Raw genomic sequence first — 26,664 nt, 5'->3', positions numbered from 1 at the left:
AAGCATATGCATATGTTCCTACGTTGTATCAGTAAATATTGATGGATTTACACAAAGTGGTAGCTGAAAACACCCCATTTGCCAGAGACGTGTTTATTTGCCCAAAAGATTTATGGCCCGTTTATCAACTGAAAGTTTTTGCTCGGCAAATCCAGTGAACCGTAGTGAAAATAAATCCGATCCGCTGAAAGCTCTAAACGGACAGCGGAAAGAGGCTAACTCTAGCTGCCACTTCAATCAACAAGAACAGCCATAAATGAATGATTTTATTCAATTTGTTTTTGTTGCTTTTCAAAATTATTCTTTATGGCCCTAATCTCGTCGAAACAATGGAACGCGCCTGATAAGCGATGCTACCAGTTAAATAAATAATAAACTAATCGATAATGTACCTGGCCAAATGGCCAAAGTATTTATACTGTCCCTATCAACATATTGAATTTTATTAAATCAAAGAAACTCTAATCTAAACCATTTTCAAATCTCGAGTGATTCCCCCACCACTCAAAATGTTATGAGCCAAAGCTCAATGGACTCCAATTTAGATTAGCATTAGAGCTTACATTATCTTCTAAGGAATTCTAAAGCTTCCTCGGGTTCTAAATTATCGTAACCAAATGGCAGAAGCTTTAAATGGCATTAAGATAGAAGAATAAGGGATAGAAAATCATACCTATATTTAGGATTCTAATTAGTCTGACTACAACCACTTAGAAATCCGTTACAGCAACCAAGCATTTATATTATTGGGCAATATATTGCAGACTTACCCTAATCTAAACAGCTCTTAAGCCATCCTTATCAGATCCTTAAGAACGAGTGTCATTTCCGACACTTCAAACCACTTTGCACCACATTTGTTAAATACTCAACCAGAATAAATACAGGGAAAATGTAAATTAGTGGAACCTCTTAAAGGTAGTAAAAAAATATCAATGGAGCTGATAAGAAAGGTTTCTACTAATCTGAAAGCTTAATATAAGAATGCAATTAAATTAATTTAATTAGGTAGGTAACACACAAAAGTTAAAAAATTTAAAGAACTAGTTATTTATTTGTTATATGAGAATTTAAATTAAATCTTAAATCCAGTCCAGTCTATTTAATTTCGGGCTTAAAAACTAAATGGATTTTTTATCCGCTAGTCGCGTTGGAATCATCTTTGGTTTTTTCATTGATTTGTAAGGACAAATTCTTCTTCGGCGCGTCATTACTGGCTAATTCCTTGCCAAGCTCCTGATCTTTGACTTGGAGATAGTCCTCGGCATTCCATGGTTGAGTTTCCATCTTGCCCCAGATCAAATAGATCAAGTTGCCCACAAAAAAGAAGACAGAGGCGATGATGAATATGATCTGCCATTCTGTGCGATCAGTCTAGAAGAAAAGGTTAACAAAATGTTGGTTTAAGTACCCAGTAAAAATATATAGTAGATTATACTTACATTATCCTCTACAACCCATCCAACCACCAAAGGAGTGGCAATGGGAACAAAGTTCGCCGCTGTGTTTACAATTCCCATTAGAATGCTAGCATGATTTTCCGATAGATCAATGGTATTCAAAACACTTCCAATGGTCTGACCACTATTCACACCCACACTTATGGTCATCAGAGCAATCGCATAGTTCTTCTGTTCCTTGCTCAGGAATCCAATGCCAACCAAAGTGACAGCGGGAATAAAGAAAGCTATCGAGTTGTAAGTTTTCCTCAAAACCGCCAAGGTAACCAGGTTTTTGTTCAGAAGGATATCCGCAGTGATTAAATAAACATATGCCATGCACCACATGGCCAAAAAGGGAAGTGCTGAGAAGAAAGCATTGCTTTTCATGTCCATATCGAGGACTCCATTCATATAAGATGGAATTTCAGCCTGCAGAGTACTCAATCCCCAGTTTTCACTGCATCGGACTACAAGAAGTGCCAGGAAAGGAGCCGAGGTCCAAATGGCCTTCCAAGGTATGGCAACAACCTTCTTGTGATAGTTTTCACTGTGCTTCAGGGAAGACTCGATATAATGGAGTTCAGCTTCTCCAATGAAGCGAGATTCAGTGGGATTGTCGGCTGCGAAGATGAACCACAGTGCGCACCACAGGAAGGCGATTCCGGAGGAGACATACGATACTCCAGGCCATCCCATCGAGCTCTTGGCTATCATTCCGCTCAAGAACATGGCACTCACATTGCCACACTCGATTCCAGTGTGGCTAAGACCTCCTAATCGATTTCTCTCCGTTGGCGGTGACCATTTGGCCAAATGCTGGTGAATGCAGGGGAAGACCAATCCTTGAAACAATCCCATTATCACTCGAATTCCACAGTAGGCCTGCCACTCGCCAAATCCAATGAAGAGTGGTGTCAAGGCACTGCAAACTCCAGAACCAAAGACTCCCCAGAACATGACACTCTTCACTCCAAATCTTTTGCACAGATATCCTCCCAGAAACTGGGTAAAGATGTAACCCCAAAAGAAACTGGAGAGTATATACGATTTCTGCGCCTCCGTCCAGTCATATTCCTTTGGGGAAACACAAAATTAGCAAGGTTACTTTGATAACAAACTCGTTCTTACCGGAAAGTCTGGGTTTGTGGTTTCCGCATTGGTCAACGCAACCACACACACTCCCACATTGAGTCGACCTATGAACATGGTGGTTATGTTGAGGAAGATCAGGAACGCCTGGACATGTCGCATTCCCACCACGGGTCCTGAAAACACAAGTAAAATACTCTTCCATTATCAAAAGTACTTCCTGCCTGCAAGTCGACGGTCAAATAAATCTGAATGACTCTTGAGACTTCGTTATCGGCGCCATAATTAAAGTGATTTATAGCCACTTGATTGGCGTGCGAATCGCTTTTGTTGTGCGGAGTGCAATGTCTAAATATGAAAAACCAGAAGGATTTTCCCTTGATACGCACGCACCTTTGTTAATCTCTGCCGTCATCTTTGATTTGATTAACAGAAATTTTAATTCGAAATCCGATACTTTAATCAACCGATCCGTAGCACTGTAGGACTTGAAGTGAGAGCTAGCGTGACCTAGAGCTGTTTTAAATCCAAATCGCATAGGGCGATAAGCAATATTTACTAATCTGATAATCGTTCGATAAGGTCAAACCACGGGCGAATTTTAGTAACTTCCTGCTGATCACGCGAACCTAAAAAAAAAGAATTTTAAAATAAAGGGGGCTTGGCTTTATATTACAAATGGGTTTTAAATTGAAATGCATAAGCTATTACAAAACCTGCACGTTACAATTTGAGACAATTAAAGGGTCCATATTCTTATCAACTTATATAAAGGAAAATATGACCAACTTTTGGATTTGGAAAATGCGGTAATATAATCCTTTATAAATGCACTTTTTTATTAAAATGTCGGGGTATAAAAATATATAAACGGGTCACTATATCATATGGTTAAAACAATTTTAATTAGTAAAGTACTTATACTATAAACTATTAATTAAGTTAAACAAAAATGCCATGATATCAATCCACCGATTGCAAAGTATCTTTAGCCAATTCATCATCATTTTTTGCTGCTTCAAGAATAGTTGGTTTTATAGCTAGTTCAGGTTCTTTCGATTTTAAAAAGTCCTCCGCATCCCAGGGCTGAGAAACAGCGGATCCAAAGATTATAAAAACCAAGTTGCCAAAAAGAAAGATCACTGAAGCGATTATAAAAACGATCTGCCACTCAGAGCGATTTGACTGAAAAAAGTATTAGAAGAAGTTAAGTAAAAAATAATAATTAATTAAAAATTTATTATAAGATACTTACATCTTCCTCAACGATGATACCGACAATCAAAGGAGTTACTATAGGAACTACATTCGCAGCTGTATTCACGATTCCCATAAGGATACTGGCATGATTTGGTGATAAATCAATGGTATTTAGTGAGGTTCCGATCGTAGCACCACTATTCACACCCACACTGATGGTCATCAAGGCGATGGCCAAATTCTTCTGTTCCTGGTCCAGAAATCCGATTCCAATCAAGGTAACACAAGGAATCCAGAAAGCCAGTGAGTTGAACGTTTTTCTCAGTGCAGTCAGACTTAATCTGTTACCGGCAAGCAGAACATCGGCGGCAATCAGATAAACGTACGACATTAACCACATGGCCAAAAATGGTAGCGCCGAAAAGAATGCATTGCTTTTCATGTCCATGCCAAGAACCCCGTTCATGTAGGTTGGTATTTGTGCCTGAAGAGTACTCAGACCCCATGATTCTGCGCTCCGCGCCACCAAAAGAGCCAAAAATGGAGCCGAGGTTAAAATTGCTTTCCAGGGAATGGGAATCACAGTCTTGTGATAGTCCTCGTTGTGTTTTAAAGACGATTCAATATAGTGAAGTTCTGTTTCGCCTATAAAGCGACTTTCCACTGCATTGTTGGCCGCAAAAATGAACCAGAAAATACACCAGACGAAGGCAACTCCCGCGGAGACATAGGATATTCCTGGCCAGCCAATGGAACTCTTGGCTATCATTCCACTCAGGAACATGGCGCACACGTTGCCACATTCGATTCCCGTGTGACTTAGGGCTCCCAAGCGATTCCTTTCCGCTGGAGGCGACCATCGTGCCAAGTGCTGATGAATGCAGGGAAATATCAATCCTTGAGCAAAGCCCATCAGGACACGAATTCCACAATAAGCCTGCCAACCACCAAAGCCGATGAAGAGTGGTGTCAATGCGCTAGAAACGGCGGATGCAAATGATCCCCAGAACATAACACTTTTCGCTCCATAACGTTTGCAGAGATATCCACCCAAGAACTGGGTAAAGACGTATCCCCAAAAGAAGCTGGATATTATGTACGATTTCTGCGCCAAACTCCAATCATATTCCTAGGATAAAAAATATGTAATTTAAAAGATTAAGATTTAATGATTATTGGTTAAATGAAAAGTCTTACTGGAAAATTTGGATTAGTAGACTCCGCATTTGTCATTGCGACCACAGAAACTCCAACATTTAGGCGACCAATATAGAGACATGTTATGTTGAGAAAAATCAGAAGTGTCTGAACGTGTCGCATTCCCAGTAGGGGACCTGTAATCAAAAAATAAGTTATTTATCTTTGTTTTTGAACACTTCTAAAATAGAAATTAATTAAATATTTCACGATGTTGCATTGTTAATTATTAATTATTTTATTTATTATTATAACCTTTAACTATACAGTACTTACTAATATACTGCTATACTCTGCAGTACACCTTATTGCTTTCATAGTTCACATATGTATAACTGCAAGGTTATATAATATAAATTTCTTTTTGCATTTGCATTTCTTTAGTTACTCTAGTTAACACATTTTTCTCTTATTTTGTTTTCATATCTACAAAGTATTCTTTTTATTTTCTTGCATAATACACACTTTTCCTTACCTTTATTTATTTCAACTGCCATCCTTAAAGTGCCAACGAAAATATAACCTTTAGTGTCCGAAATTAGACACAAACTAAACCCGAGAAAACCGTAAAAATACCACAAGCCAACACGATTTTAATCGTACGAGCTGCTAATCGACTTCGAACTGTTAATCAATTTCAGATTATCCTGTGATAAGGCTTTAATTCGTGAGTATTCACACAAAGATTTCATATCTTGACATCAAGAAACTTGGCACGCGATTAGAATCATAAACAAGCGAAAATAGGAATGTTGGTAATTGTTCCAAGGGGGGTTAATCCAATTTGCAGATAAGAAAACCCTAAAAGTCTAAGTATTAAAGCCCAAATTAACCGGTAATCATGTTTAGAGTTTTTAATCATTTTAATAAACTGACCTAAGGTAATAATGTTTTTAGTTTGCTGATAAGATGGTATCTTTACAATCTTGACGAGCCCACAAGTTATCTAAAAGCAAAACAACTCAAAGGTCACAACAATTTTCGAGTGTTCGGTAATATTATCTCTCGTCACAATACCCTTTCCTTATCAAGTTTCAATTTGCTAGTAGTTAAAACACATGTCAAACTAATTGAAAGAACAATCAATCTTTTTCCCACATGACACACATGTCAAATGATTGCTTATTTACGATCAGTATTTCCAATGCTTCGTGTAGTAAGCCGTTTCATTAATAATAAATTGACATGATGACGTATCAGATTTGGAAAGGTTGTTTAACAAGGTCGTACAGTTATTAAAATAAAGGTTTTATTATTTACATCTTAGATTAGTCATTGGGAATACATTTCACTTATTTAAACTTAACTAAAGAAAACTTCTTATATTATATTACGGACCAGCCGCGAGTAACATTTTTAGGGGTTTTCGAGTGATGGACTTTGGATTTTCACGGGATTTAAAATTTCGTTTTAGCTTAGGTTTTCTTTGTTAACGTCATCATTTTGGGATCCAAGGTTCTCCAAAACAGCTTCCTTTTCTTTTGTATTGGATCCCTCAAACTTTTCACTTAGCTTTGCTTCTAGAGCCTTGGCATTTCCCTCCTCTTGAAGATTGGAGGATTGTTGCTTATTTAGAAAATCGGGTGCATCCCAAGGTTGGTTAACCATTTGACCGAAGGCTAAATAGATTATGTTGCCAGCAATGAAAATGACAGCGGAAATGATAAACACAATTTGCCACTGCTCGCGATTGTGCTGCAAAAGAAAAAATAACAGGAAATCATTACTTGAAGGTTTAAATTAATACTTTTTAGATAGGAAATTATCATGAACAATTAATAAATAAATACAAATTTTGATGAATTTATTACTGATACTTACATCATCCTTGACGATAATTCCCACAAGAAGAGGCGTTAAAATAGGAACAACATTAGCAGCCGTGTTTATAATTCCCATGAGAATGCCAGCATGATTCGGAGACAAATCAATTGTGTTGATGGTGCTTCCGATTGTAGAACCAGCATTGATTCCCACATTGGCACACATAAGTACAACAGCCAGGGTTTTTTGTTGGCTATCCAAGAAGCTGACTCCAATCAGAGCCAAGGCCGGAATGAAAAAGGCTATCGAATTCACGCCTTTGCGAATGCCAGTGATGGACATAATGTTCTTGGTCAGCAGGATATCCGCTATGATCAGGTAAACAAAGGCCATTATCCAGGACGTGAGATATGGAAGAGCGGAGTAGAGGGCATTTTTCTTCATGTCCATCAGCAGAACTCCATTCATGTAGGCGGGCATCTCGGTTTGGAGGGTGCTGTATCCCCACGCCTGGCAGCACCTGGTGAACATCAATGCCCAGAAAGGCACCGATGTCCAAATGGCCTTCCAGGGTACCGGTATTCTGTCCATTTCCTTTTCTTCAGATTTCTCCGCCTTGTGGGAGGAGTTAATGGAATTCTTAATGTAGTTCAGTTCCGCTTCGCTAATGAACTTGGATTCCCTGGGGGTGTTTGCTCCGAAAATCAACCAGAGGATACACCAGAAGACACCCACTGCACAGGACACATAGAAGATTCCTGGCCAACCAGCACTTGAAGCTGCCAGCAATCCACTGGCGAACATTGCCACTAGAGTTCCACAGTCGATTCCCGTGTTGGCCAGGGCTCCCAATCTATTTCTCTCATTCACCGGACACCAGTTGGCCAAGTGGGCGTGGATGCAGGGAAAGAGGAATCCCTGGAAGAGTCCCATCGCCATCCGAATGGCACAGTATGCCTGCCATCCTCCCCAGGAAACACACCAGGGTGGAAGCAGGGCCAACAATGCTGATCCAATGGTTGAAATAAACATGGTGATCCGAGCTCCATATCGTCTGCACAGCCATCCTCCCAAAAACTGCGTCAATATATAACCCCAAAAGAAGCTAGACAGGATGTAAGACCGTTCCATTTCGTTCCAATCGTACTCCTAAAAAAAATCAAATATAATTACAAAAGTTCCAAAAATGAATCCTTTAACTTACTGGATAATCCGGATTCGCACTCTCGGCATTTGTCATCGCCACGACTGCAACTCCAGCATTAAACTTGGCCATGTAGTTGACCACAATCGAGGAAAAGAGCAGAAAGGCCTGCAAATGGCGCTGGCCAATCATCGGACCTATAAGAAACAAATCCCATAAGTAAATCACTTAAGAGGTCTGGAGCTCCCCATTTTAAATTTTCTTAGACTAAAATAAAACCTTATCAAATGGCAAATGGCATATGGTTTTTTAGCTTACCCAATATACTGGTATTTCTCAAGAGCAAAGAAACCACTTAAATCATACGTTTCAGTTTCTTTATGATTTGATAAAGTAATTTTGAGACTGCCAATCAGACTAAGAGGTTTTCATTAAAATGGATTAAACTAGAAAATATTGCCACGAAGCAATGAAAAAGATTCTAATCCTAATTTAAATATTTTTTTTGGAGAATTGCAATTTTAAAAATTTCACATACATTTTAGTTTTATTTTTTTTATTATATTTAACATAAGCACGATCCATGATCTGTAAGCTTTATAAAATTCACAGTTTTCAACACTTTTACATTTATTTATAGCAATTTTATAGGAAGGTCTTAGTTTTTCATCAAAGTTTATTTGGCCAGGTTCGTAAATAAAATAAAATTAAGTTAAACATATTTTTTTTCATATTCAAGAAAAGAAACATTTTAAAAGTACCAAGGACATATTTTATTCACAAGGATACCAATGCTCTTATAAATGTGATTTTTTGTTTAACTTGACCATAAGTAAGTAAGATCCCCTAAGGACCTTCTACTAACCCGTATTTGTTTCCGCCGTCATCTTTTCTTAACCACCACTTGATTTAGTACCGCACCCGCTAAAGATCGAAATAAAACTCAAACCCGAAGTTGCAATTAGCTCGCTTTACACCTTCCATTTTATTGGGGAGCTAATCGGGCACCGCCGACAGTTTTGAAGTGATACCCGCCTAATGGACACCAAATCAGGGCACTTCACAAACACGATACTGATAAGGGGAAAGGCAACAATGGAGCCGAGGGTTCCCACTTGTAAAGCGGGGAGATAAGAGCTCTACTATTTAGACAGAAAGAACGCCGGACTGCTGATTAAATCGGGAGAATGGCTTTCAAGGTGGAACGGCGCTTGTAATCCGGATGCGATAATGAAAATGGAAAGGGAAAGGCCCCCTCGCAATGGTTTACTATCTTTGAAGACGTCATTGATTTTCCTTTGGCGACGGCTGTTCATCAAAATCATTATCAAAAACCTATATGTTGATCCTCTTCAGTGGCAACTGGTCAAGTTTAATCTTATCGGTGACCAATGCCAATTATCTTCACCATGGTTACCCATTGGATCCTTAAGACTTTTGCCGGAAAGCCCGTGCCCCAAAACTTTCGAAAGATAAAGTGTGAAGCACCTCAAAAGATAGCGAAAGTTGTTCAATACATTTTATTAGGGCGCCGGGCACGAGCGGCTAATCGGAAACCTTCCGATATACTTGTACTTTATTGGACTGGGCAACCGATTAAAGTACTCTTAAATACACTGAGAGAAAAAACTAAGCAACATTTAGTTTATAATATTGATTACTTTTAATGACAAATTACTTGCCATCGAAAACTTCATTCAAATTCAGTACACAACAAACATATTTGAATAGGATCGTAATAAACAAAATTATTTACATTTTAAATGAATCTTTGGGAATATATATACTTTATTTTGTAACTTATTTTTAGCTTATTTTATAAAAGGTCCAGCCGTGAGTAAAATTAAAAGGTATTTTCGAGTTATGGATAATAACATTTTGATGATCTCAAATTTCATTATTTCTGGAAATGTCCTCACTTACATCAATATCTTTGCTTTCATTGTTTTCTAAGCCAGCTTCAATAGCTTTCGGTTTTGGTTCCTCTAACTTTTTGTTTAGTTCCGCTTCCAGAGCTTTGGAGTTTCCCTCCTCTTGAAGATTGGAGGATCGTTCTTTATCCAAGAAATCAGGTGCATCCCAAGGCTGATTAACCATCTGACCGAAAACAACGTAGATTATGTTGCCCACAAAAAAAACGACAGCAGATATGATAAAGACAACTTGCCACTGCTCGCGATCGTGCTGTTAAAAATAAGATTGGGAATATGTTTTGATAGTGAGTCATATAGAACATACTTAAGGAGAATCAGAAATAGTAGTAAATAATATTTCTTTGATACGTTTTTGTTTGGTACGAATTTTACTACCTATTTACTATTTTACTATTTTATAGTTTATTTTATAGTTTAGGTATACTCACTTCATCTTTCACGATAATTCCCACGAGTACTGGAGTCACAATGGGAATAACATTCGAGGCCGTATTCGCGATTCCCATCAAAATACCAGCATGATTTGGAGACAAGTCGATGGTGTTAATCGTCATCCCAATTGTAGAACCAGCATTGATTCCCACATTGGCACACATAAGTACAACTGCCAGGGTCTTTTGGGTGCTGTCCAAGAAGCCAACGCCAATCAGTGCCAAAGCGGGAACAAAGTAGGCAATCGAGTTGACAGTCTTGCGAATGCCAGTAATGGACATAATGTTCCTGGTCAGCAGGATATCCGCTATGATCAGGTAGACAAATGCCATTATCCAGGATGTGAGATATGGTAGAGCGGAGTAGAGGGCATTTTTCTTCATGTCCATCAGCAGAACTCCATTCATGTAGGCGGGCATCTCGGTCTGGAGAGTCGAAAATCCCCACGACTGAGCGCATTTCGCGATCATAAAAGCCCAGAAAGGAACTGAAGTCCAAATGGCCTTCCAAGGGACTGGAATTCGTTTTGCGGGTATTGTCTCCTCCAGTTTGTGACTGGAGTGAATTGAAGTCTCAATGTAGTTCAGTTCCGCTTCGCTGATGAATTTGGATTCCCTTGGGGTATTTGCTCCAAAAATCAACCAAAGGATGCACCAGAAAATTCCTACTCCACAGGACACATAAAAGATTCCGGGCCAGCCGACACTTGAGGCAGCCAGCAATCCACTGGCAAACATGGCAACCAGGGTTCCGCAATCGATTCCCGTATTGGCCAGGGCTCCCAACCGATTTCTCTCATTCACCGGACACCAGTTGGCCAAGTGGGCGTGGATGCAGGGAAAGAGGAATCCCTGGAAAAGTCCCATCGCCATCCGGATGCCACAGTAGGCCTGCCATCCTCCCCAGGAAACGAACCAAGGAGGCAGTACAGCCAGAATGGCCTGTCCAAAGGTGGACACAAACATGGTTAGCCTGGCTCCATACCGTCTGCACAGCCATCCGCCCAGGAATTGGGTCAGTATATAGCCCCAAAAGAAGCTGGACAGGATGTAAGACCTCTCCATTTCATCCCAGTCGTACTCCTATTTAAATTCAAAATATTTTAATGAGTTCCACAAGATAAATCTCAGAACTTACTGGAAAATTCGGATTGGTATTCTCCGCATTCGTCATCGCCACAACTGCCACTCCAGCATTGAATTTGGTCATGAAGTTAACCACAATGGAAAGAAAGAGCAAAAAGGCCTGCACATGTCGTTGGCCAATCACGGGACCTGTTCGATTGGAAAAATCCCATAAAAAACACACTTAAGTGGGTTTGACTATCTTGGATTCCTAATCCATAATAAAGCATTCCTATTGGCTGCTTTTGCTGCTTATGTATATACTTTATACATAAAAGTTAATCAGCTGTTAAGAAGCCACTTAAGGAATAGATTTCACTCTTCTTCAAATTGATTATGTAATTAATCAATTAACCTAATTAATTGGTTTAAAGTGAGTTGTTAACAAAGTTGTAAAAAAAGTATGCTACAAGAAAGGTTGCTAAAATCTTTACGCAATTCCTTACGCAACTTTGAACACTTAGTAATGGTATCACTTTAAAACGGTCAATAACAAGTTTAAGGAACCAAAAAAAGTTAATTAATATTCAAATATAAAACAATTTAAATATTTGATTTGTAAAAAAGTATTTTAAAACTTTTTTATTATTGAAGCAGTTGGAAGCCTTTCTTTGATTTTAATTAAATTGCATAATTATTGCAAAATTCCTATAGTTTTCCTTGTGTAAGAAATTCATCCTTCAAGGACACTTAACTAACCCGTATTAATTTCGGTTGTCATATCCGCACTGATTTTATGAGCACCACACACTTTAAAGATTTAAATGAAACTCAACTATTCAAATTCAGCCAGTTCGCTTTACACCTTTCATAAAATTGAAGAGTCAGTCGAAACCGTCAGCAGGTAAAACCGGCGTTATTATGAATATGAAATCGGGGCACTTCAAAACCCGATATTGATAAGGTAAAAAGCGACAATAGAACCGAAGGTATGTACTCGATGGTAAAGCAGATTGATAGCGGAACACTGCGGATAAGCGGACATGCCGACATCGAATGGCTTTTAAAGTGCTAAGGCGCATGTAATCCGGATACGGTTAAAAAAAAGACTTTAAAAGCAATCATTGAACTCTAAAATAGAGATACCTTTCCGAGAGTAACATATCCTTTAAATTTTCCATAAAAACCCTTCTCCCTAATGAGCGAAATCCCTTCTATTTACTTGTACTTTATTGGACTATATAACGCTTAAAGTAATCTATGCTATACATATTGCTTAACCCAATCTCTCTCAGCGGCTCTCCTCCTCCTCCTCCTGCAAACGTAGAATATCCGCTTTGTTGATGAAGTAATAGCTTGGCTGTCGTCCTTTCAAATCCTTGGCGGTCCTCTTGGCTCCGTTCTGAATCAAAATCCGGCTAACACTCTCCAGCGCATTTGTTCCCATGGCATAGTGCAAAACAGAGCGTTCCAGCTGGGAATTACAATAGCTTTAAACTTAACTCAAGAATATAATAAGTTTACTTACATTATCTGGTATTTTCAGAGCCTCGGGACAGATCTTCACCAGGTGCTGAACCAATTCCTCGGACTCCTTTAACACAGCTATGTGCAAGGCGGTTCGACCTAAAGTTTGGGAAACCAATATCAATCAAATTTGATTAAACAAGTTCCTCTTAATTTTACCATAATAATTCTTGGTTTTCACCAACCACTTGGCATTGGCAACATCGGTCAGCTCTCTCACTCGTTCCATATTGTTCTCCCTGATCATCTGATGCAGTTCCTCGCGAGTCTCCTCCAAACCACGAAGATTGCTTAGAAATTCGCTAAGAGCTTCGTTTTGTCGGGACTGTACGACATCCACAATGGACTGACCATTTTCATCCTCGACATCCAGAATGTGATCGTAGCCTTGCAAAGCCAGTTGCTCAAAGGGTTCCACATCACCTGGTTTTGAAAAGAAATTAATATTGTTTTCTAAATCAAAGATAAAGTTAAGTTAACCCACCGATAACTGCCTGAGCCAAAACATATCGATCGATCTCGGCTGCATTGTTGGGTTGATTTGCTTGGAGCGATACATCCCGCGCCGTTCGATACAACTCATCTCGATAGGTAATATCGATTCCCGATTCCTCGATAAGCGTGTAGAGTGCACCCCTGCGATGGGAACGGGCACAGGCGAAGTGCAGCATGCTCTGTCCATGCTCGTCCCGCTCCTCCATATGCTGAGCGGCCAGAGCTCCTTCAGCATCCTCCTCCTCGACCAAAGACCGAGCATCCAGTTCGATGAGATCAGCATTCGTTGGTCCAGGGCCATTTCGAGTGTTGCCCAGACGGTGATTCGAGCTGGCATTTGATTTGGCCATCGCCAAAGTGGAATTGGAATTGGTACTGCTTCCCGAGTGGACCTGCACCTCGGTCATTGGCTTGCGATCACCCATGAAGTGCTGGAGGTAGTTGGTCAAGTAGGCCACGGGATCTCTGGGTCTCTTGTTGGCTATTTCAGTGAGGGCCTTGATCAAGGGATCGGCGAGAGCTATGGAAAAATGTATCATCAATCAGCAAATATTTTCTATTACCCATAGACTACCACTAAAAACTGTTCACCTTAATCATCAACTAAAATTTCTTTAAAGTCCAAAAACCAAAACCTCTTAATATTAAATGGTATAAACTTTAAATATTGGGGGAAAATACTAAAAAATTTATTTATAATTTGTGATCACACATTTTTAACCAAAGTTATCCTAAAAATATTCTGCTGTTTTTCAATAAGGCTTTCGGTTTTAGTTGGCTTTACAAAATAAAGTAAAACTTATCTAAAATTACTTTTGATTTCTTTTCCAAGAAATGTAGTTACATTTTTGTCACGTAACTAAACCTCAACTATTTAGGAATACTTACAATCAGCTAGGTATTTTCCCTGCTCCGTCTTGAAAATGGGATTGGCCTGAAAGCTCACTGGTTGCGCCTGACCTGTGTGGAAAAAAGCAACTCGAATTAGCGACTCCGGAGTCCCAGAATATCTTCAGTCACATTTAGCGGATCGAGTCCCAGTAATCTATGTACACAAAGCGAGAGGGGAAGTGTATTTCTCGGGCGGAGGGAAAGGTAAACAAACGAAGATGAGGATGCCGATGGTGAAACTCAAGAGACCTTGCAAATCATATAGAAATCGTGACAGGATCACAGTCTTCGATTGGAGACACAAACACGAACACGACTATGTAGGTGAAACTGAAAGCGGAACTTACGATTGGGGATTGAGTTAAAACGCAGCGTAAGCGGAGGAGATTTAAGATGAGGAGACGAAGAAGATATCAATCAGATAGGTACTTGCATATATATACGTTTAAGATTTACTGTGCTGAGGTATTCTTTGCTTTTATGTACATTAAAACCGAAGTTTATTCAAGTTCATTCCTTTAATTTCGATCCACAATGCTGTTCTTCTTGCGCTTGAAGATCTTCACCAGCATTGTGGCAATATGTTTGGAGTTCGTCAGCGACATATCCTTTTCCAGTGACAGGATATTTGTGACTGCAGTGCAATAGTCCTGGAAAAGTACATATTCCACCACACCCATGCTTTGCATATTTACAAGGCGCACTGTGAGTTTCGAAAGGCGATTGGTCACCATACTCAAACCTCGCACGGAACACAAATGCCGCAGGTTGTCCATTTCCTTCATCAGGTTGGGTAACTTGACTATCGTGGTCATCTTAAGACCAGTGCCCAAATAACTCGGTCTGGATTGGAGGTATCCGAGGAGGTAGCTCTCCTTGAAGTGCAATTGGGTCTCCAGATAGGAAATTGCTCTTCCCACTCTCGTATAAGCCGCTCCCATATCCGCTGGCTCCTTACTATTCGTGGTGGATATAATTCTCAAGTGCTCCTGGCAATTAAGCCACACGGCCAAGTTATTAGCGGAGTTAACAAAAACTCCACGACCATAAGGCCATAAAGCACCATTGAAAGCCGTGGATTCGGCAGCCTGAACCAAATCCTGGGTGTCCAGCAGGGGAATCATTAAACCCAAACTGCTCAGCATCATTGTAACCTCCGAATCAGTTTCCAAAAGTTCTGTCATCGTATAATAGTTTCCGGAATCTGTTTCACCAATGGCATCTGCAAAATGTGTGGTAAAAATCTTGCTCATCATCAGTCGCTCCGCTTGCTCCAGTTGGCCAATAGTTAGATTCAAAGGTAACTCTAACTGGTCTAGATTTCTGGAGACCTCCACCAAACAACGGGTGACCAACAGAGATTCATCATCGAAAACAAAAGCCGCCGTGTTGAGTCTTTCACCATTATCCATTGGAAAGTAAGCAAGTCGTGGTTGAGGTTTAAAATCCGCATCGATACTCAGGCAATGCATGTCCTTCAGCAGAGGAACCAGGAACTCCTGGAACACCACAAACACATCGAAATCTGGAGCAATGATCCCACAATTGATATCCTCTTCCAGGTGACGAGCCTTCGAGGTCTTTCGCATCGCCGGCCAAAGGACATCGAAGAGATTGTGATCGAGTCGGGTTTGCCTTCTCTTTATTTTTTCGTAGACGGGTTTCTTGAGGAATCTGCTTAGGTAACTGGTCACAGAAAGTTGCAACGAGGAGGCACTTAGTGGCTTTCGATGAGACAAAGCCGAGGCTGTTGTGCCACTTAGAACTTTTCCCGATTCCGCAATGACACTGAAGCAACGCTCCAAAGTCCTCGATATCTCGCCATCCTGCAATTCTCGCCGGGCACTATGAAGGTCATCGGGAACTGCTCATTGGAATCCGAATCCGCAGCATAGGTTACATTTGATTTTAGGGGGTGTTACGATTATCAGTTTATTCAGACTCAAACACCAAAGCGTTGACACAGGACACAATTACAAACGGATACGAACAGCAAAACACCGTGTTACGAAAAAACGAAAGGATGAAGGGATGAAAGGATCTTTGCGGGATGGTTGGTGGTCGAGAAAAAAGGCGCAGGTGCAATTAGCTTACATACCGAATATCTCATCAATATTGCCAATGATTTCGTTGAAAAATTCATTGCGATTTCCCTCCATTTTGGCGGACAGAAAAACACTACCAAACTAATCGAGTATCCAACACGTATACGCAGTGTGTGACTGCGGAGCAAAGGACGTGTGTGCTTCACGGTGCGACTGAAAATCGATGACTGACTTGGCCAAAGCCAGCGTCGAGTTCTGTTAGCCCCGTGTGGGAATAGTTTATAGACACCCCCACCACCGCCCCCTTAAAACGGATGTTTGAGTTGGCAAACAAATGTATTTAATTATTTCGGTTTACCCCAGGTATGCGTGTGTTGGTGAGTGATTGAATGTGTGTGTGAGTGTGTAGTTGTTGGCCAGCGAAAGCGAGTGTGAAAACAAAAAGGCCACTAAAGCCACGGACAAAGCAAAGCGGCATGGCCTATGTAATACTAACTGCAGGATGGGTGGTTTTTCTGGGTGGTTTTTCTGTGTGGTTTCTGTGGGTTATTTTGTGAGTGGTTTCGATGCGAGGGAACTTCGATGGGTGGGTGGTGCCTGGTGGTGGTGAACGGTCAAGCTGGAACAGCTGCAGCCACTTAGCCTCTTACCCTGGTCGTTGAGCAACTGGTTCTCCAGCTCCTCGGCACCGAAAATATTCAGCAGCTCGGTGTAGTTGAGAATGTTTTTCGCCTTGTCCTTGTCCAAGTAGAACTCGGGCGAGTGGCCCAGCTGCGTGTGTTTGGTTATTGAATTTTAAATGCGGTTTCCATTATTTATTTCGGGATAATCACAAATTTATGGTATATTCGATTCGAACCCCACTCACTGCCTGTACAGACATTTGAAAGTCAAGCGGAGGCCTTGGCCCACTTTCAATTCCGGTTTCGGGTGAGTCATTTAAAAACAATTTTCATTTGTCATTTTAAATGCTGGTGGCGTTGGGAGCAGGTGCACTTGCTCCCTGGGAACTCAATATGGGGGCTCTATTCTTAAATGTCAGCTCTCTTTTTGGTATCAAAGGTTGTGTTGTTCTTTTGGTTTTAGGTATATATATAGCTTAGTTATTAAATATGCACATCACGAAACAAGGGAAAGGTACTTATGTCTGTAATTTAGTTTAAAATTATCTAATTTCTTTTGTCTAATTTTAATTTTAACGAACCCTAAAAACAAAAACAAACTTTACATAAAGCCAAAATATGGTATTTCCCTTTACAACAGAAAATGAGCGTGCAACTCTATTTTGGATGATTCTGTCAATTTGAGCCTTTTAAAATAAAGATAATGCTATATTATGTTAGCTATTAAAGCAAAGCCTAAAATTAGCATTAAACACTCAACAAACTTTCAATAACATATGCGCAGAAATTAAATTGTAATTTTGTTTGTTTTCCTTTCTTTTGATAAACAACAAAATTATTGGTTAATAAAAGGGGTTATTGGACATAAATTGCCAATATCACATTTAACAATTTTTCTTTTCCTCTTGATATAAATCGTTTTATATTCTATCCCAAAAAGTTTTTCCCAGAACCACCATACATGTTACCTCAAATAATTTCACTGAAAGTTCTGGAATTTGTTACCCTCCCTGGTCGACTCACCTTATCGAGTGCCTTTGGATTGGCGCCCAACTGCAGGAGCATGTTGTAGAAGTGGCCGTTGTCCTTAATTGTGGCTGCGTAATGAAGCGGCGTGCGTCCGTCATTATCCGTAATTGTCATGGTCTCCGGAAAACGCGATGCCAAGTAGCGAACGATGTCTGAATGGGCGGATGGTGGAAAACCAATCATGCATTTATAGGTAGGTAGGTGGGGATATATGAAATAAAAGGGCGAGGGAATACCCACCCGTGTGGCCGAAGAGGACGGCCACGTGCAACGGCGTGGATCCATTGGGCGATATGTCGTTCTTGGCGATGGCGAACTTCCGGCGATCCAGAGCCTGCTGCAATGCCAGCAAACCTCCGTCACGTGCCGCATCGTGCACGCGATGTATTTTCTCCTGCCAAAGGAGAGAAAATATAATATGATGCATGCCATAATTAGTGAGCCCCAAAGTGGCCCCCTTCCTTCCTGTCCCTCGGTTTGCTTACCATATAAGTGGGCACGTTGTTGAGAAAGGCCTGGATTTCCGCTTCCTGCGACTTCAAGCCCACCAAGCTGCCACCTTCGCCATTCAGCACAATTTCGGCCAGTTGCTCCAAGTCCCCGGATTCCACAATTCGCTTGATGCGTTCGTCCTGCAGAAAGGATTACAAACAACATCTCCCATAAGATGGTGAAATGTGGATGCAAAAAACACAACAACAAAGTGCATCATTGAAAGCGCTAAGGGTGATGATTCGGGTTTTCAATTGAACTCGATGGTTTGCTGAATGAGTGACTTTGGTGCGAACCCAAAAACAAGCCAGGTGAGCCAGCAACAAAGGGCGTTTATAGTTTGTAGAGAGATAAAAAAGGGATAGCATTGTATACTTCATTTACTGCAGTTTGAGACTGAACTGTATAATCCTCGGGTGATCCTTGCACAAAGCCTTCGATGGCCAATGCCGATGTCAAGGACTCGTTGCCGTCCTCCTCTTGTCCTCCAGTTTGCTGATCCTGCTCCTGTGGATCTCCTTCTTTGCTGCCCGAAGCTACAACATCCTGTTCAAATTTATTTCACCACTCAGGGATTAATGTTTAATTACTTGGACAGTGAGCTGGAGACATGGCTACAAGGTGCAGAGTCACAAAAAACATTGAACACGATTACGTTTGTTTTGTACAAGGACTAAGTGCTTCTACGGGTGACAATGCCAGTTCTGAACCCATTTAAAAATTAACGTTTATTAAGAACCTATAATAAAGATCATTAATCCCATTAAGCGTATAACATTTTAATTAATACGTCTGCCAGGCACGTAAGCACTCAATTTAAATGAAGTTATATGAAAGCCCGCATGGCGTATACGCAATATCACGCATACGCCTAGGGTTCCTTTGTTTTTTTATTACATTGCAGCTGAAAATAGTTATTAGAACTGCCATAAGCAACGCCCACAACTGCATTTGATTATCCTTAACAAATCGCTCGGGGGAACTGCAACCATTTGCTGCAACAACTTTCTATATACGGTACGTATGGTATTATTTGCTATATATCGTATATCATATATCTAATGCCTGCAACTGTTTTGACGTTTGCATGTTCAGTTCCCATTCGGACCCACCAACAACTGGATGCCTCTGACAGTTGAGAACCGACTCCGTCCGGAAAGGAAAGCCTTTTCCCTTCTCCCCAGTCGAAATGTCAGCCGTGCGAAAGTGAAAACTTGGGCCTGCACATATATGTTTTGCATTTCCATATATATATATGCAGTATGTGCATTATTACAAAGTCTATCTGTGGGCAAACAGCTGCTGATTTTAGCCAATCGATAGGGACAAATTGGGGGCAGACACTGGCATTGATTCGATCTAAGGCAACAAACAAACACACACTCAAGTGAAACCGAAAGGGAAACGGATTCGGATGCGGATGCGGATATGGATACGGATACGGAAACGGAACAGGAAGAGATACAAGGGGGAAAACTGAAACGGAAACAAATACACACACGAATTTGTTGGGTCTCGGGTGCATTAGAAAAACGATAAACAAAAGACACAAGTTGCAGGTTTTGCATTCCATTTTTAATTGGTTAGTTACTGGTTTTGACTACGTCTACGATTATATTGTTATTCAAACTGTATTTTTCGAAAGAGGAGAACATAACGCACACACTTGCTTTACAAAATATATAATATATATATACGTATGATAAGTATCTATAGAGAGTATAAAGAGTTTCGCTAGGTTTCAGTAATTTCATTATCTAAGCGGGCTTATGTTGAAGTTGATTGCTAAAGTTTCGCATTTTGCTGCTGATTTGGTTGCGGCTGAAGTTGCTGTTGTTGCGTGGCTCTTGCAGTGGTGAAACAAATTAGTATGAATGGAATTTCTAGTGCCTGCTGCAGCTGATTGGTATATATTACTTGTTTTTTTTTTTTAGGTTTATAGCTTTGTTTCATTGTACAGGTTCACATTGAAGAGGGGGGTTAAATGGGTTGAGCGAAACGGCACACACAAAACGTGAATAAACTACAAAACGTTCGAGGACACTTAGAGCACGCCCATCTGTACCTCATCGTCGTCATCGTTATCGTTATCGTTATCGGACTCGGCTTCCTTCTCTTCTACGGACATGGTGGCCACTTCCGGTTCCGGTTCCTTCTCCTCCTCCTTTTCCGGCTCCTCTTCTTCAGTCTTTTTGTTTCCATCAAGCTCACTCTCTTCTTCTTCTGCCGGAGGCTCCACTTCCTCCGCTTCAGCCGGCTGATCCTCCGGTGAATCTCCATTCTCCACGATTGCCGCTTCCTGTTCTCCTCCTCCTCCTTCTCCTCCTCCTCCTCCTCCTTTGTCCTGCCCAACTCCGTTTTCTTCAGCACCTCCACCTCCTTCGCCTTCGCCATCAGCGCTTACAGCTCTTGCAATATTCTGTAAAAGTAAACAATTGTCGACTGATTGCTTTCCAAGTGATTCAACAGTTTTTCGTTACTACGCTCCTTCGATCTCAGCCTATTTACACAGCGGGTAGGGTATTCAATATATTTTTATGTATTTTTTTGGGCTCTAAACAAAAAGCGCAATGTGCCGAGAGAAAGGTGTCGAAAAGGATTAAGGGAAAAGCGGGAGCCGACAATGGCTTACTTTCACAGAGTCTCCAGAAAAACCGAGAAGCTAATTAAGTTGCAAACACCGAAAGCCATTTCTTTTCTTTTTCGAAAGGTGCAAGCAAGCCGCTAACCATCGAAAGCAAACAAAATGGGGAAAAAAATAAAGTCGAAAAGGCGGCGGAACTTACCTCAGATTCGCTTTCGTCGCCGTCGCCATTGATCGTGTTGAAAGTGGCCGGCGTTTCCGGTCGGCGTTGCAATGGCGAGCCGGCTTCCGCTTCCGGTTCGGCATCAACATCCGCCTTGGACAGGTCCTCATCCTCATCATTGGCACTCGTACTGCGATTGCAAAATGCAAAAAAAATATTCTCTCTCAAAGCCATGCCCCTCCAAAAATAAATACACACACCAAAAAATAATAATGGAAACACAAATCAAAAAGGCAGCGCATTTAGCTAGCAAAAGGCAGCCAGATTTAAGCTTTTAACTGGGGTCTAAAACCCACAAAAACCAACCACTTAACTAGTGAACCACCCAACAAACCACTCACCCATCGTTGGTGTCCAGCTCCGAGGTATTTTCGAGGCTGTCATCCAGCGATTTGCGACCATTCACCGCAGGCGGCACCTTGATGTCCAGTTTCTAAAGGAAAGACAGGAGGAGGAAAAGAAAATGAGGTGTGGGAATTTCCCTGGGAAATGGCCAACCCACTCACCTTGGAGCTGGCATCCCCACCAGCACCGTTCTCCAGTCCACTGTCATCGCTCAAGGCCTCCCAATCGGTGGCGCTGTCGGGGGAAACACGCGGAGCATCCGGCACATAAACCAGGAAAGCCCGCTCGATTTCGTGCGGCTTGTGGCGATAGTACGAAGGTGTCTTCATTTTCTGAAATTGCCCCCCAATGAATCATTTTAATTGCCGCATGAGCACCAAACAAAAGGGCTATCACCTACACCCCCATAGGCTTAAATCGATTTTTACTGCTAATTTCTGGTGACAGGGGGTTCGATTCTAGCCTTCAAAATTTCTAATAAAAATATTGCAAAAATAAATAGTCTTTTGGAGAATTCATTGTTCATAAACACTAAAATCATCAGCTATTCACATCTATAATAAGAAATAATGCTTCTGTCAAAAGTAAATTTCTAAAAAATTCATTAAAATTCAAACTTTTCTTTTATAAGACCTCTACCTATTTTTAAGGCTATTCTGCAAGATTACTCTTAATGCATTTCTATACTTCATCTATAATATAGGTTGTGAAATCTGTGCAATTATCTGTACTTTCTAGATTAACAGAGAATGTCAAATTAAAAAGGGTTGGTCGATAATTTCCTGAAACTACTTTAGTTATTTTTTTTCTGAATACTATTTAGATTAATCTTTGTTCACAACTTTAATTTTACTATTGCAAACCATTCTATTTTCATCTTCATAAAAACTAATATCCATTGAAAACTTTAAATTAACTTTAACTATTCTCGAGAATAAATAACCCTTTAAGATAAGCAGTAAACATTTTTTGTGATATTTTTGCCTTTCCATTATAAGAACTTCCATTTTCTGCATAGCTTACAACTTTGTAAGTATAAAGTTAAAGACCTAGTAACCCAAAGCAAAAGTTCTTACTTTAAGATAAGCTGTTATTCAAGGGAACTATACCAGTCGAACAGTTAACACACCACCACTTCTCACATTAACTACTCCACCCTCCACCCACTCCACCCACCACCCACTCCACCCACTTCACCCACTCACATAGTCGACGGCCTCCTCGTCGCAGCCCGCTTGAGTGAGCAGAGTGTAGCAGCGCATGTTGTTCTTGGCACTGGCGGCCCAGTGGAGCGGCGTCTTGCCAGTGATGTCCGTCTCGTGGGCGCCCTCGGGCCAAATGCCCACCAGGTACTCCAGGATCTTGGTGTGGCCCAAGCCGGCGGCCTTGTGGATGATATTCAGGCCATTGCCATCCTTGCAAGTAACCAAGGCACTTGGCACTGGCGGCTCCAGTTGCGCCTGAACGGTCTCCAGATTGTTGTCGATGACAGCCTGATGCAGATCTTTGATGGCATTCTGGTTTGTAGGTGGTAGGTATACATATATAGGTATATTTTAAGCTGAAAATAAATTAGAACCCCCCTTTATTCTTACCATGACGTGGGGCACGGCGGCCAGGAAACGCTTCACACGCCCATTGTTGCTGGCTTGTTGACTCAAACGATTTCCCTGGCCCGCCCACAAAATGCGAGTCAGCTTGCCGATGTCCTTCTCGTGGATCCAGATCCGTATGGTGGATAACTTCACCGAGAAATCTATTAGCCGACAAAATGGAAATTGAAAACGTGGAAATTAAACCCCATACCCCGACAAAAACTGCTTGCGATTTCCCAATCATTTTCGCCCTCGTTCGTGTTTGCATGCAATTTGCCGAAATAAAAAAGAAAACGAAAGCCGAACTGGAAAACTAAATTAAAACAAAAATAAATGCAATGAATGCTCAAGTTTGTGACTCCGACTCGTTTAAAGTGGCATTAGTGGAAACTTGAGACAATTTCCGCCCGGCGAAAAGTTTCGCCAACTTGAAATGCTTCAAGGTCGGCGCCAAACTTTTTTGCAGTGCAAAAAAAAAAAGAAAACTGGATAACGCCCTTCGTTCGCCGTATCAACATATTAAATCGCTGGCTGAATAATTTAGTGTGGTATTTGGAAATCGAACACCTGGATGCGGAAATACCAGTGTTAATGTTTTAAGTACGCACCTTCGTTGTCGCGACGCTTGCGTCCATTTTGGCCACCTGTCTGTCCATTCATCGGCATGACTGCAACGGGGGAAAACATCTTGATTTTATGAGCTCAATTGTGTGCAATGATATAGTTAATAATCCAGATAAGGTATAAGCCCTTGCCTACTTTTCCCTTTATTACTTTCTATTACCTGTTTGTGGGGTTTGGCTTTTCTTTTGCGTCCGGCTAGCTTGAGCCGCGTTGGCAAACTAATTCTCTTGGCCAGGTCGAAAGGTGTTGAATTCGGGTCTCTGTGTTGTGGTCAAGACCCGCAAACCCTTCGACCGCAAGGAGGAATAATTGCGTCCTGTTCGCGCACTTCCAACTTCTGACATGAATAAATAACTCTTCGGTGTATGAGTGTGTGTGTATTGTTGTGTTATATAAAGCGAAAAAGTCAACGTTTTCATTAGTGTTACCCCAAAACAAATATGTTGAAAATAGAATTCCTATTTGGCTGATTTCGGCTTGATTAGCATTCCTTGGGGAGAAAACTTCTAAAGAATTTGTGTGGACAACTCCCTTCTTTACTAGAAATACTTGACCCTTTCTGTAACCTTTAAAAACTAAATGTTAAGGTCCTCATTATTATCTCTTAGTAGATTTTTTCGTGAGAAAATGTGCAATACATTGCATACTTTTAGTTTTACTACTTCCAAGGGGAAAACTTCTCGCATGGAAAAACAGAGAAAGAACTTCTGGAAAAACAAGCTTAAAGCAATTTCCATAGCATACTGTCAGGAACCAAGAAGAAAACACTTCCTCATGAAAGGAAATTTCTTAGCCAGAATAATTCCACTTATTTTCTTGACCCTTACACCCACAAAAACTGATATGTCAAGGTCTTCCCCTCCATCTATTTTTGGGCCAACACCTTGAGGAATTTTCTTGAGCAGTGACATGTAAATTAGTTGGCCGCGCAGTGAATCATTAAATTTCCATTCCATTCCATTTTCCTGGCCGAAAGAAGAACACACACGGTTGAGTGGCAATAAAAAGCGCTCGAAAGTGCCACGGAAATGGCGCATTAGTGTTTGCCACTTAATGTGGCAATCAACCCGCAAATCCCCTGCCATTGTAACTTGTTGAGCTGACACCCTTAACGGCACGCAATATGCAAATTTTGGCCACAACACCAAAAAACACACACACAAAACACCGAAACTTCTCAGCGCCTCTCCTTGGCGTGTTGTCACCACAATTTCCCTCAATTAGGATGAATGAATATGGATATGTATTCATGTATTCACTCCACACTCACCTTTTGGCGGCGATGAATGGTAGTAGAGTCCTTGGAATCTTCTGCGTCGTTTCGGAGGCATTGCTACAATTTTTCTTCTTCTTTATTTAAGGATAGTGAATTACTAGAGTCCGCGACTCTGCACTTCTCCCCAATCGCGATTCATTTGTTATTTATTTGTTCACTTGGCACTGCAAAATAGTTTATTCCTTTAAAATTCCGAAATCCCAGAGCTGGATGAACCGCTGTCCTGGCAAGTTCAACGACGTCTGAATTGACAATTGCACCTGGTCAGCTGCTCAACTGGGCAACTGCTCAACTGGACAACAGGACAACGAGGTCCTTGCGTGTATGCATACTCAATGGAAAGTACGGAAAAAAGGTGGGAAAACTGTGGCTTGGGGGCGTACTGAGAGTCACAACCTGTGTTCAGTTTTATGTTTTATTTATTTATTTTACAATTTGCCAGGGCATATAATTCACTGCACTTTGCCAGGACATTGCCTGCTGCAAGTCTTGTTCCCCAAAAATAATATAAAATGAAGCCAAACGAAACACGTTGAAAACAAACCAATTAGCTGTGAATCGATTTTTCGAATTCGAATGGGCATATTATCGGAATGGGCAAACACAAATGCTAACCAAAACGGGAGCACAGGTCAGAGCGTCCTGCCCCAAGGTCCTTGGAAGAAAGACAGCACGTGCTCCTCGAACCCAATTGATGAGTAATTCCACAACAACAATATATTTAGTACGCACTTGCGTGTGGTCAAAATTTTAAGACCAACTTGACACAGTTTCCCAGGAGAGCTGCGTGAGTGGCCTCCAAGGTTTTTCGTCACTCCTGCCCCCCAAAAAAAAAAGAACAAAACCAGTAAACCACTGACCCAAATTTTAATCGTTCCCCGAGGAGCGATGAAAATGTCAGTGCCAATTAGTCTGGGCTTAAAACTAATTAGCTGGTTATATATGTCTTCAATTAATTAGATTTTGATTGCACTTCACAGCAGTTTTTAAGCCATCGTTAAATTATTCATGGCTCTGCGGTTTTATAAAGTGCAACGGATGCAGGTGCATTGAACTTGACAGGATGTCCCCAAAGGATATTTCCTTTTGACCCTTCTGGAGATTAAATTCCAACTCAAAACACCATTAATAAATCACAATCCTGCACACACTTCACTTTTCCGACTTCTGTTTTTCTGGTTTTCCGATTTTCCGACGCTTTCCGCGTTTCCTTTTTCCCCCTTTTTTTTGGGCTTAGTTTTCGTTTCTATTCGATTTGCACGGCGCGCGCTTTCCTTGCAGACTGTGGCATATTCAGCGTTTCGTAGGTGTTTTATCTAATTTTTTCCTTCACGCACACCAGCGAATGTCGTGTTTTTGTGTGTGAATGTTTGGCTGATTGCTGTTACCCTTTTTGGTATCGAGTATTGGTAATTGCTGCCATCGTTTGCATGCGAACGCCAAAAAAGAAAACCTACACAAATATTACCAAAGGCACAAAATTTTCCCAGGTGGGAGGCGAGCAGTTGAAGTGTAGCCAATATTGAAAAGTGAAGGCGGATCCCCGCAAACGAATTTTCAATTTCAATTTCACTATCATTATATGTCAATATTTTTTGCATTGCCATTTAATGGCCCTTTGTGAATCTGAAGAAAAAACAAAGTTAAGA

The 26,664-nt window shown here is 40.9% G+C and overlaps 5 protein-coding genes across 7 annotated transcripts; all 5 read right to left on the bottom strand.

Moving 5' to 3' along the window:
• Positions 1-1,113: 1,113 nt before the first annotated feature.
• On the bottom strand, positions 1,114-3,001 carry LOC108096572 (putative inorganic phosphate cotransporter). Its single transcript, XM_017198269.1, has 4 exons — positions 2,925-3,001; positions 2,571-2,707; positions 1,443-2,516; positions 1,114-1,374 (listed from the first exon to the last, which is right to left on the bottom strand). The coding sequence occupies exons 1-4, from the start codon at positions 2,944-2,946 to the stop codon at positions 1,135-1,137; spliced, it is 1,473 nt and encodes a 490-aa protein (XP_017053758.1). The 5' UTR covers positions 2,947-3,001; the 3' UTR covers positions 1,114-1,134.
• Positions 3,002-3,494: 493 nt separating this feature from the next.
• On the bottom strand, positions 3,495-5,456 carry LOC108096504 (putative inorganic phosphate cotransporter). Its single transcript, XM_017198114.1, has 4 exons — positions 5,404-5,456; positions 4,929-5,065; positions 3,787-4,860; positions 3,495-3,716 (listed from the first exon to the last, which is right to left on the bottom strand). Exons 1-4 carry the CDS (start codon positions 5,423-5,425, stop codon positions 3,495-3,497), a joined length of 1,455 nt encoding a protein of 484 aa, XP_017053603.1. The 5' UTR covers positions 5,426-5,456.
• A 699-nt stretch (positions 5,457-6,155) lies between these two features.
• LOC108096525 (putative inorganic phosphate cotransporter) lies at positions 6,156-8,783 on the bottom strand. Its single transcript, XM_017198207.1, has 4 exons — positions 8,702-8,783; positions 7,897-8,033; positions 6,750-7,841; positions 6,156-6,623 (listed from the first exon to the last, which is right to left on the bottom strand). Exons 1-4 carry the CDS (start codon positions 8,721-8,723, stop codon positions 6,339-6,341), a joined length of 1,536 nt encoding a protein of 511 aa, XP_017053696.1. The 5' UTR covers positions 8,724-8,783; the 3' UTR covers positions 6,156-6,338.
• Positions 8,784-9,639: 856 nt separating this feature from the next.
• Positions 9,640-12,124, bottom strand: LOC108096574 (putative inorganic phosphate cotransporter). The gene is made up of 4 exons (XM_017198271.1): positions 12,026-12,124; positions 11,340-11,476; positions 10,199-11,284; positions 9,640-10,020 (listed from the first exon to the last, which is right to left on the bottom strand). Exons 1-4 carry the CDS (start codon positions 12,045-12,047, stop codon positions 9,724-9,726), a joined length of 1,542 nt encoding a protein of 513 aa, XP_017053760.1. The 5' UTR covers positions 12,048-12,124; the 3' UTR covers positions 9,640-9,723.
• A 391-nt stretch (positions 12,125-12,515) lies between these two features.
• Positions 12,516-25,219, bottom strand: LOC108096937 (taurocyamine kinase-like). Of its 3 annotated transcripts, XM_017198891.2 has the most exons (18): positions 25,010-25,219; positions 23,724-23,783; positions 23,116-23,276; positions 22,726-23,037; positions 21,682-21,852; positions 21,517-21,608; positions 21,155-21,305; positions 20,434-20,787; positions 18,744-18,914; positions 18,362-18,508; positions 18,117-18,270; positions 17,871-18,028; positions 16,875-16,995; positions 14,177-14,248; positions 13,278-13,808; positions 12,953-13,216; positions 12,795-12,892; positions 12,543-12,740 (listed from the first exon to the last, which is right to left on the bottom strand). In XM_017198891.2, the coding sequence occupies exons 1-18, from the start codon at positions 25,068-25,070 to the stop codon at positions 12,558-12,560; spliced, it is 3,261 nt and encodes a 1,086-aa protein (XP_017054380.1). In that variant the 5' UTR covers positions 25,071-25,219; the 3' UTR covers positions 12,543-12,557. The 3 variants fall into 3 exon arrangements, with proteins under 3 accessions (XP_017054381.1, XP_017054380.1, XP_017054379.1); XM_017198892.1 differs by lacking the exons at positions 16,875-16,995; positions 17,871-18,028; positions 18,117-18,270; ... (8 more) ...; positions 23,724-23,783; positions 25,010-25,219 and adding an exon at positions 16,278-16,418 and having other exon boundaries at positions 12,516-12,740; XM_017198890.1 differs by lacking the exons at positions 12,543-12,740; positions 12,795-12,892; positions 12,953-13,216; ... (12 more) ...; positions 23,724-23,783; positions 25,010-25,219 and adding an exon at positions 16,278-16,418 and having other exon boundaries at positions 14,092-16,043.
• Between the last annotated feature and the right edge of the window lie 1,445 nt (positions 25,220-26,664).

This window comes from Drosophila ficusphila, unplaced genomic scaffold (genome assembly GCF_018152265.1).
Source record: "Drosophila ficusphila isolate 14025-0441.05 unplaced genomic scaffold, ASM1815226v1 contig_414, whole genome shotgun sequence".
Taxonomy (NCBI): Eukaryota; Metazoa; Arthropoda; class Insecta; order Diptera; family Drosophilidae; genus Drosophila; species Drosophila ficusphila.
The sequence above is the reverse complement of the archived record's forward strand: the minus strand, read 5'-3'. Positions and strand labels throughout refer to the sequence as shown.